Source organism: Elaeis guineensis, chromosome 9 (assembly GCF_000442705.2).
Source record: "Elaeis guineensis isolate ETL-2024a chromosome 9, EG11, whole genome shotgun sequence".
Lineage (NCBI taxonomy): Eukaryota > Viridiplantae > Streptophyta > Magnoliopsida > Arecales > Arecaceae > Elaeis > Elaeis guineensis.
This window is the reverse complement of record NC_026001.2, coordinates 83,611,829-83,622,866: the sequence shown is the minus strand read 5'-3', so window position 1 is coordinate 83,622,866 and position 11,038 is coordinate 83,611,829. Positions and strand designations below refer to the sequence as shown.

General features: G+C 36.8%; 1 protein-coding gene across 7 annotated transcripts in view; it reads left to right on the top strand.

Moving 5' to 3' along the window:
* LOC105051201 (zinc finger CCCH domain-containing protein ZFN-like) overlaps nt 1–11,038 on the top strand; it is a 42,621-nt gene that overhangs the window by 8,503 nt on the left and 23,080 nt on the right. For 2 of the 7 annotated variants that reach the window (XM_073242985.1, XM_073242984.1), the window contains exons 1-2: nt 5,016–5,213; nt 5,806–5,963. The exons of the other annotated variants lie outside the window; for them this stretch is intronic. In XM_073242985.1, coding sequence (XP_073099086.1) covers nt 5,811–5,963 — 153 coding nt within the window. In that variant the 5' untranslated portion in view covers nt 5,016–5,213; nt 5,806–5,810. Of the gene's footprint in view, nt 1–5,015; nt 5,214–5,805; nt 5,964–11,038 lie in introns of those variants that run through there. 7 annotated transcript variants of the gene reach the window in all.

The following is an 11,038-nucleotide window of genomic DNA, read 5'->3' as shown; positions in this document are numbered from 1 at the left end:
GGTATTCTTAGATTTTACTATATTTAGATTCTTGCTGATTGCTAAATATATTCCTACTGATATGTCAAACAAATTACAAAATTGATATCCAAAATCACGAAAAGAGAGTTGACCTTCATATGATAATTAACCCTTCAAAAGTATCGATAGCGGAAAAACGACCATTGCTTTGATCTAATTGTATATTAACTTCAAAAATTTTACATACTTTCAACATATTTATATGGTGAAGTAAGCCCTTTCAAATGTTAGATAAAAAAAATGCATTGTGAGACAATTGTGGGCATTCTATTTTTCCTAGCAAAATATGCCCTTATTATACACTTATTCAGTTTGAGTACTATGAATATGTTCTAGGTTCGCACATTATATGGTGTATTTTTAAATATTTATCTATAAACTTTAATTATTAGTAAGTCTCTATTTTTTTAAAAAAATCTAATGATTAAAATATTCAAAATATTTCAACCATTGAGCTAGTTCATTTTTATTGCATACTCTAGTATTATTTACAATCCCCCGAGAGAGAGAGTGTGAGAGAGAGAGAAAGAGAGATTTTAATGCAAAACATGAAGGATAGGCTTTTTTTTTTCTTTAAGGGTATAAAGTTATCTAAAAATTTTTATTTTTAGATAATATTTTTATAATATTTAGATAAAAATAATATATATATATTATATTATATGTTAGAAATAGCTCAGAAATTATTATCCAGCTATTTTTACATTACTAGTTTATTAGATAAGTTGCTAAAATCTATACATATTTTCCAAAAAATCTTTTATTATATGAAATATAATATATATTAACAAAAATAGTTAATATATGTTATATAGAATACAATATAATATAGATAATGAATTATAATATATATGATAAAAATATATATTATGATATAGTGTATTATATTAATATATTAAAATATATATTATTACATTAAATTATATTTTATTATAATATAAGATGTGATATTACATGATAATAATAAATAAGATATTTATATGATAATATTATATTATTATATAATATATATATTAAAAATAAAATAATATGATCCGATAATAATATAATATTATATTATATATAAGATAGTGTTGCTGTAAAATTTTGAGTCGAGACGAATGCGGCTGTCCGGAATTAATTTGAGGACTAAACGCCAAAGAAAACCTACAAGATCGGTCCACACTCATCGAAGGTTCTCTAATAGGAATCATCCGACGCTTAAATCAGTCGAAGCTTGAAAATAATAGAAAAAAGAGAGAAAAAGAGTAAGAGCATGGATTGTTCTCTAAAGTAGAACCTATCTAGAGGGTCTGCTTTTTACCTCTTTATATAGAAATGGAGCTGAATGTTGTTATGTTAGAATTTGATAGACCGTTAGGCCCTAATTCTCTAAATTGTTAGGCCATGATCTGATAGACCATTAAGATAAGAAATCTGTTCACTAACCTATGAATCAGGGTAGTTAGTTATGGATGTCAATTGCGAATTTTATCCATGGTTTGAAGGTTATTAGGAGATTCCAACAAATCACCCACATAGCTAAATAGGCTGATGGTTTGAGATCCGTATAATAATGATGTGCCGATTATGAGAGTTCTTTCCTATTATCAGCAAGATTCCAACACAGGACAATAAATATCCAAGTCAAAGTAACAAAAATTAATAGCATAAAATCGATCTATCTTGATTTTTAGATCTCTCTCCAATATCTAAGATAGTTTTGTAGAGCCATCAATGAGTACTCATTATAATCCGAAGAAGATAAAATTAGATTGGATGACGGATAATTTTCATAATAAAAAATATTATATATTATTATTATAAAATTAAAAATATATTAAGAATGTAACAAAAATATTATTTTTTTTGACGATGACAAAATGCTTATCCATCTAATCCATCTTTTAGATAGATAATTTTTTTTATTTTATAAATAAATATTATAGATGAAAAAATAATTTATCAATCTTAAAAATATAAAATATAAATAAATTGATTAATAAAAAATATTAAATTTTTTTATAATATTTATCTATCAAAAGATGAATTTTAAAATAAAAAATTCAGTGTGAATGGTACTAAGTGCTCGTACGATGGAACCAGCCTCCCAAGAAAATCCAGCCAATACTTCCCTGTCTCATCCACTCCCTTGCCCAACGAGAGAGACAGAAATTTTAATGTCAAAGTCCAGTGTGGAAGTACAATGCTAAAGTCCTCATGTGAAAAGTACAATACAAAATCCTTGGGTAAAAAGTACCAACTAACTTTTTATTTTTTAATTATCTTAAATATATTTATATTAAACAAATTTGAATTATTCATCTTATTAAAAAAATACCAACCAGTCATCCCATCGAACCAACGACGCCTCTCAAAAAATCAAGCTAATCTCTCTCTCACCCATGCAAGCAACTCTCCAATATGCATTAGCGTATTTTGTTTAAGTCCGAACTGGATCTAACTCAACATAAAATTAAAATTTTAGTTTCATCAGCTTATTTATTTTATACAATATTCAACGACTGCTATTAGAAGATATATAGCCACCAAACAAAATACATTATATATGGTACATTATTTGATCATGATTTATTTTTTGATGGCGATCATCCGATATCATATAGTGGTGCATACTGTAGAGGATCCCATAAGAATAAAAATATATGTATCCATATGCCCATCATGTTTAAAAATTAATTTTTTTAAATATTATTTTTTTAATAATTAATTTTAAAAATATCTTCAATCTTAATTTATTTTTAAATTTATTGTCCATACGTAAATCGTGAATTCAACTCACGATTTTAGTACCATTTCAACTGAAATTGTAGGTTCAATTCATGATTTTAAGTCTAGATGGCTAAATTACATGGCAAAAATAAAAATATGAAGTCACGGATTCAGCCTAAAATAATAGACCTAATCCACGATTTTATTGAAATCGCCTAAAATATGGGTGACATTTTGTGCTTTTCGTTTGCTCCTTTCCTACCCTGACACCTCCTCAGGTCCTCTATCTTCGTTTTCTCACGACCGTCATGCACCCACCCTCTTCGTACCATCCTCCATTGCTTCTCAATTCGATCACTGCTCCTCCTTATCCTCCCTTCAACCCTATACCCGCTCGTGATCCCCCTCTCTCAGGTGCCCACCCCACTACCACCCAGCACCCATGCCCCCACCTCGCAATGCAGTTTCATACAGCCCCGCCACCACCACTCACCTTCTGTGCCCATGCCCTCCCCCATCTACTTCCCTCTCCCAACCCCTCTCACCCTCGTCCCCCACACCCACTCCCTCCCTGCCGTGCTTCCACGCTCCCCCACACCCATCCGCAGCTCCGCGCACCACCCATCCTAGCGCCCGCACCACCCCCCAAAGACACTGCAACTCCACGCCGCCCCACCAACACCCCACACCCCCTACACCTTGGTGCCTGCATCCCACCCTTCCTCACCCCCACGACGATCCTTGTAGTTTTGCGCAAACCCTCCACCCCCTCTCCATCTCAGTGCTCGCACTCGACCCTTTGTGATTTTTCTATAGCCGCACGCACCCTTAACCCCTATCCTGATGCCCGCACCCTAACCTACCCCTCCGCACTCCTCCTCTATGACGATCCTACAACCACCATGCTTGCATCCCTCGTGCTCCCCTCCCCGATGGGCTCTTTCACTTGGCTCTTCTTTGTTCCTCCATCCGATGTGCCCATAAGTCTATCTGCTTCTTCATTATCATAGTTTTTTTGTTAAAAATAAAAAAAATAAAATTATGAAATCATGAATTATCTCTATCATTTTTTGTGCCAGATCAGTCATTTAAAATGCTGGATCGATCCTATGATTTCAACTAATTTGATTTTGAAATAGTTGGTTGAATTCATGGATCGCTCAGCAGCGTGACGGTGGATTCGGAAATAAATGAGATTGAAGATATTTTTAAAATTAATTATTAAAAAATAATATTTTGAAAACAATCCTCAAAAGTCAAACCACTCCATCACGTCCCGTCAACGTGTGAATCTTCCGACGTCACCCAAATCCACCCACCCAGCCGAGCCGTTCTCCTTCGCGCCGCGCCGCCCCAGCCGAACCCCCACCCGGAAAGGGCAAAGCCCCATAAACGGCACGAGAGAATCGTCGGCTGGACCAAACCGACGAAAAGAAAACGTCACCCACTTACATCCACCGTTTCCTTCGACAACCACGACAGCACCCACTCACTCCCCTCAACGCGCACGGCACAACCAGTTAACCACCACGTCTGTGGGCCCCAGTCGCGTAGAAGAGGGTGGGTTTCCAGTCGACGTATGGGACGTGGGAAAGGGCAGAAAAAAGTGCACCGTATCCGAATCGTCCACGTGGCTCGCTCTCCCCCGGCCTTTTTGGCCCCTGGGCTCCACCGTCCCACCGGGTCACCGCACGCGTGGTTCCGGCGTCTGAAATGCCAAAGCCGGCAACCCCACCCGCTTCTCTCGCCCACGCTTCCCATCTTCCCCGCCCCGATCTCCCGCGGCTCGGTCCACCTTAACCCACTCCATCTCATCTCACCGTCCATTCCATCAATTCGCACGAATATTGAATTAACAACGCGATCGTTACGGTGGCGCGCGAGACAGGGGAGAGGGGAGCCGCTTTGAAGAAACGGTTTCCGGTTTCGGCGGAGTGGGGAATTAATATTTTAACTGATTTCTCCTCGTCATTAAAGGTTACAAATATTAAATAGTGGTTTTATTAATATTATTATTACTAGTTTTTTAGCTCGGTTTCGCACGCGCGGGTGGAAAAAGGGGGAGAAAACGACCGGTTGTTGGAGCGGATGACTGGTTTTTATTCCTCTCCTCGTTTGTGGAGTGGAGAGCGCTTCCCCTCCTCGCCCTCCTCCACGCTATCGCTCTTCTCCCCTCGTTCTCCTCTCTTTTCTTCTCCTCTCGCTTCCTTGTTCTCTCTTCCGGCTGTTGCTGCTGCTGCTGCTGCTGTTGTTCTTCCTCGTCTTCCGCGATCGAAGAAGCCGGAATCTGACGCGCGCGGCGGAGGGGAATGGGTGGTGCGGCGGGGATCCTTTGATGGGAGGTGGTGGATGGAGTACGAGGGAACCGGAGTCCAGATGCACGGCGCGAGGCCGCCGGCGGCCATGACGGAGGGATCTTCATCGCTTGACGAAGATCAGGGCTAGGGTTTCTTGCGTTCCTTCCGTCCACTGTAGTAATGGTAATGCTGATGGTGTTGGATTTGTTGCCTTGTCCCCTGTTTTGGGAGTTCAGCGTGGATGGATCGGAAGTGGGGCTCTTTTTGTTCAATTTAGTACGGTCATTGATGGAATTCTCCGTCTTTGGTCCGTTTTGTGAAAAAGAATTGAGAAAGCTTTGGTCTTGCTTTGGATTGGTGGAATCACGTCTGGTTTCACGTTGAAATTTGGAGTCTTGATCTTTTTTTCTTATTGAATGGAGGCTTTTTAATTTATTTTGGTAAATTTCGTGTTTTCAACTATTACTGCGTTTCTTATGGTAATTTTTGTTACTTTCTTTCCGTTCAATTGGCTTATTGATCTTGGAAGTTGAAGATTATTACGTCGCATTCATGTGATCGCAGCTTTCAAACTGTGTTCATGTTGTTACGTTTTATTTTGGTTTGTAAATGGCTTCGTATTTTCCAACAAGTTGCTTTTTCCGTTACAGATTCTGTTTTTTTTCGTTCAAAGTTCAGCTGGGTCGTCCCTTGATGTATTTTTTTTTTTTAAGAAGAAAATTTATGTTCATGATCTTTTTTATAAAACAAATCTATCAATCTGGTGCTGTTTCAGAGGCAATGTGGCAAATGAATTTGAGAGGGAGTGAATCAATGGAATCTGGACCCTATCCCGAGCGGCCAGGAGAGCCAGACTGTGCTTATTACATCAGGACTGGCCTCTGTAGATTTGGAATGACTTGTAAATTTAACCACCCACCCAATAGAAGTCTGGTAATTTCAAATACCTACTTGATTGTCTCTGTTGGATTTGACAATTTGAAATGTCCACAATGTGATTATTCCTTCTTATGTCCCTTTTGATGTCTTTTTTGACTATGACATTTGTTAGTATAATCAGCTTCTGTAACTGCACAGTCGTTTGGCCGCTAATGTCTTGAATGTCTCCTATCTTCTCTTCCTATTTAGCACTGGCTTTTTACATAGCCTTATTTATAGGCCGTTCCATTCGGTTGCCTGCAAATGTGTGCAATTGTGTTGTTGAATCATTGTGATTATGCAGACTTTAGCTTCCATATTGGCATCAGTTTCTTTGACGAACAAACTGAGTGAACAAACTCTGGTTAGTTTTTAGTATGATTCTTGGTGGACAACTATATGATTTTGGGGCACAACATTATTCTTATTGTAACATAATTTGTCATTTTGACACTGGTGATCCTTCACGTGATATCATCATTTTGCCTCATTTCCATTAAATTACCTTTGATAAACAGAAAAGAAGGTGTAAATCTACAAATGGGAGTTAGATGGTCACACGGAGAAGAAAGTATGGGACAAAAGTGTATAAATAGTTGAAATTTCATAGTTTGAACAAGTATCAGATGTATGACCCATCATTGCAATTCATGGATATAATATACAATGCACATCTTGGCAATTGATGGCATTTTGCCTTCTTCCTGTTTCTTGAATACGTCGTTGTAAGCTAAGAGGTATAAATTGTTGGTTTCCCATTCATTTCTCCATGTAAAATCCATAATTTTTTGTGAGAAAATGTTGAACCTATACTATGTTTACTTGTTTGTCCATCATCTTCGGTGTATATTATGTATACAAAGAAGAGTTGCTTTCTTTGTTGTTTGCTCTCTATTCTTCCTACTGATAAATTACTTTCATGAATAGTTTAACAATTAGACTTGAGAGTGAGTGTGGAAATGAACAACTCATCTAATTGGCATGCTTACATGCATTTGTAATACCCGCATAGACTAGCATCCCATGTATGTCCAAGTTCCTTCTTATGAAGGAATAAATTCATAAAAGGAACAAAGAATGTTGGTGGAAACATTAGATATATGAGTATAGTGGAATGCATGCATGCTATGTAAACAGTCAAGTGCCGCCCCACTTCTGCAAATAATTGTGAGGTTAGTTATTATGTGAGAATATATGTATAGATTTTCACTAAATTAGGATAAATTTAACCCCAATGATTATGTAGTGGATTGTTAAGTTGACTTGCTTGTGGATAGTATGGATACTTTAGCTTGCATTAGAGACTAAAACTTTTTACTTTATACCTACTGTTTACATTACATTTTCATTTTTAGAGCATCCACATCTATTCGTATCAATGTTTAGCTGATTTATGTTGGCAGAAAAAGAAGGCAAGGAAGAAAAAGTGATAGAGAAGTAGGGAAATAAATGATCTCCTCGATTAACTCACAGCAATCATAGAAATTAGCATTATGGAATCTAGGAGCCTAAACTTATGCTTGTTTTCTCACGAGGCCTACAACTTTAAAATTTTATATTAATTAGAAACAATTTTTAAGATGTTGTACCTTTTGGAGCAAAATCCTAGCTTTGCTAACGTAAACAACCATGCTAATTTTGGTAGCGACCCCCTTGGACTCAAAGTTGATGATACACCAAGAGTTTGACACTATATCAATGAACCAATGGATTGAGCATGCTAGATGTATTCAAATTGTTGATGTGAAAGGGCTGACTGCTAAGAAGGTATATGCGACCACACATGTGGGATCACGAGCCTATCTTTGTCTTGATAATTAATACAACAGTTCGAGGGAGAGGAACAGTATGAATGATGATTCAAGTCTGTTGGTGAGCTGATTTTGCACTGAATAAGAAAGAATGCTTAACACATGAGACAGCAACTAGTGCAGAAAGCCTCTATAACTTCTGTCATGCACATGCTCTTTAGAATATTTGGTGTTATAGGTTAAAATTTAGGTCTCTTAATTTTATCATACATTGTATGCTTGTTCCTTTGAAATAAGGTTTGTTGTATAGGAATTGGTCACCGTACTAGTACCGCACCCATATGGTACCAGACTACAAGTTAGTATTGTAACTCCCATACCAATACATGGTACATTGCTGGACATAAGATGGTAACCATATGATGTGCTGCTGTATTATATCAAGCCTCTTACTGTATTGTTACCTTACCAGTATGGTACAGTATGCCCGATACTGGGCAATTCGAGTCATACGGCAAACCATGCATTCAATGTATGATGACCTTTCCTTCCTAATTAGTTAATCTAACTTGATTATAGAAGCAACTTAGGTCTTGGTTGTTTCAGTAGTTTGAGTTTTGGCATGGAGGGCAGAGCCAAGAAAATTTTCAAGAGAGTGAAGGACAAGTTCCTATGTCATGCTTAGTTTGTATTATATGCATCACAAAATTAACCACTTTTACTCCTGAAAAATGTTTTTAACCAGGTAATTGGCTTTAAAGGACTCTGATATTCCTTAATAGGCGAATATTGAATGTTAGTTGTAGATAGTTTAACATTTTTAACTATTCTTTGATAAATGAAGTGGAACTGTGAGATTTTTGAAGCAATTCTTCTGAAAGTTCCCTTGTGTATTCTCCAATACATTGTCAAAGCAATTTGTGCCTACTGTTTATGATAATGATTGGGGAACAATCTTTCTTTATATTCTTCCTTTTCTTTTTGAAATATGTTGGTATAAATAAAGAACAATGGATTTGCTTGTTCCTAGTCCCAAGCTTAAGTTAGCATCACTTATTTCTTGCCTTACATGTTCAGAGTATGTCCAACTTTGAGATGCTGCTAGCTGTACTTGCATGAGCATAGTGGAGCACTCCAACTAGGATTGCCTCTACCAATAAGGCCACATTGGGATAGTTAAGATTTCTATTTCATATGATAGAAAAAGTGAAAACTATGGGATCTAGTTTTTTTTAATACATTGGTTGATGCCTGTTATTCAGTTGGAGAAGAATCCAACCTTTTTTTGGAAAAAGTTATGTTTTGATGTTTAGAGAACGGATAGACCTCTGAATTAAAAGTTAATGTTCCATGCTAGACAAAAAAACTTGAGATATACTGGCAACTAACAACTGAGCTTTGTAGTTTCTGATTTAACAACAAATATTCAGAGATACAATTAAAGCAAGCAAATGAAAATGCTCAATAGAATCATGGATCATATTTTCTATTTAGCAGAACCAAATCAGCATCTGAAAATGAAAAAGTTACAAAAACAATGCTAATTGGGGGACCCGCAGTTCCTTAGTTTATAGGATGACAAACTTGGATCAATCTGAACACATGAAAAAGTGGTGAAATTATATTGGTGAATAGGGCTGAAGTGGGAGATGGAGGATGATGAATGATGGAGATGCTGGTGCACCTTTGGTGGTGAGGTGGGAGACATAAAGGATCAGCAGACAGGATGTTTTGTCTGTGTGTGAGAGAGGGAGTGACAGACCTAATTTCTTAGGTTGAAGTCAGTTTCTTTCTCTTTTTTTTTTTTTGGTGTGCAGTGGGGGTTGGGGGGGGGGGGGTGATGGTCCAAGGCATTGTGATTTGTGAGAATGTGATGTGCTCTGCCTATGGGAAGTGGTGCCATCAGAAAGAGGCAAGCTTGATAATGAAGGCAAAAAAGAAAGATTCAAATCTACTTTTCTATGCTGGGATCTACACTACCTATCTTTTGAACTCGAGGTTTCACCACCTAAATATGAATACTGGTTCTTTAGTGGCTTTATGCCTGAATGATATGAAACCATATTGGATTGGCTAGAAAATCCAAAACCTTTTTACAGAGACCTTATGAGACAAGTTCTCTTTACTTATATTTAGCCTGATAATTTAAGATAGAAAACCTGTAATTATATTATGTCATTATCATCAGGGTTAAGATTCCCTTTCCTATAGTTCTTTTCATGGCTGAAGTAGGGGAATTAAACCTAGAAGCATAAGGACTACTAAATCTTTGCAACACCCTCAGAAAGGGTTATATACAAAGAATAATTTATGGTTTATGTGTTTGATCAGAAGTCATGGATAGGGTTGTTTTCTATGTCAGCTCTGGAGTCCAAGCTCATGGCTTTGTTGTTGTAGTGGTCAAAAATGAAAACGTGAGAGATTTCATGAAAATCCATCTTGAACCACAGTTCAAAATTTCTTTTATTTGATAGAACAGAACTAATTCATAATTGCCAATCATCAGTTCAAGATGATCTAGACAAATTCTATATATATTTTACTTATAAATATTACATGCCACTGCCTCTATGGTATCTCTGTTCTGGTCCGAATAGAAATTACTAAACATTTAGCATCCCTCATGCTTGATGCTATATTGAATATGAACAGAGAGTTTTCAAAGGATGGCCTTTTGAGTTTAATAGGGACAGACTATGGGTCTTTCCTTCATAACATGAGATTTTTAGGTGGATAGAACGATGAAATAAAGGTCATTTCAGATATAGTCTTCTGTGTGATTTATTTCAGAGCCACAAAGGTGCAAATCATTTTTTTCCTCAGCAGAGGTCTCTTTCAGTTGTTTATGTCATCAAAGAAAGAGAATGTAAATGGAAAAGAAAGTTTCAATTTTCCCTTTTTGGTTATATTAGAAAGGAATTTTGGGGTGGCTAAAACACTAACGAGATAAATATATAGAGCAATAGAACTCTGTTTTTGCTTTCTGCTCATATAAATGGAAGATCATTTGACAATTTGGATCAGATGGCTGTTATTGCTTTCTTTAGTGCGACAGAAGAAAACTTAATTTCCATCGAAGAACCGTTTGTGATGATAAAGGGGAGGTATATAGAATGGTGATGCACTGGTGTTGTTCATGCATGTAGTGCCAAAAGTGCATTTCAGGTGACAATGTAATTCTGTAGGTAGATTTGGATGATGCTGGAGAGAGGCAAAAAGATGCTGATAACCATGGTAATGACATATAGTGGGCCCAACTTGTTTGCATGAAGCTTCTCATTATAATGCTAAGCACCAAAAGATTTGTTGAGATGATGGCCTTAGCAATGAAGACAGTTA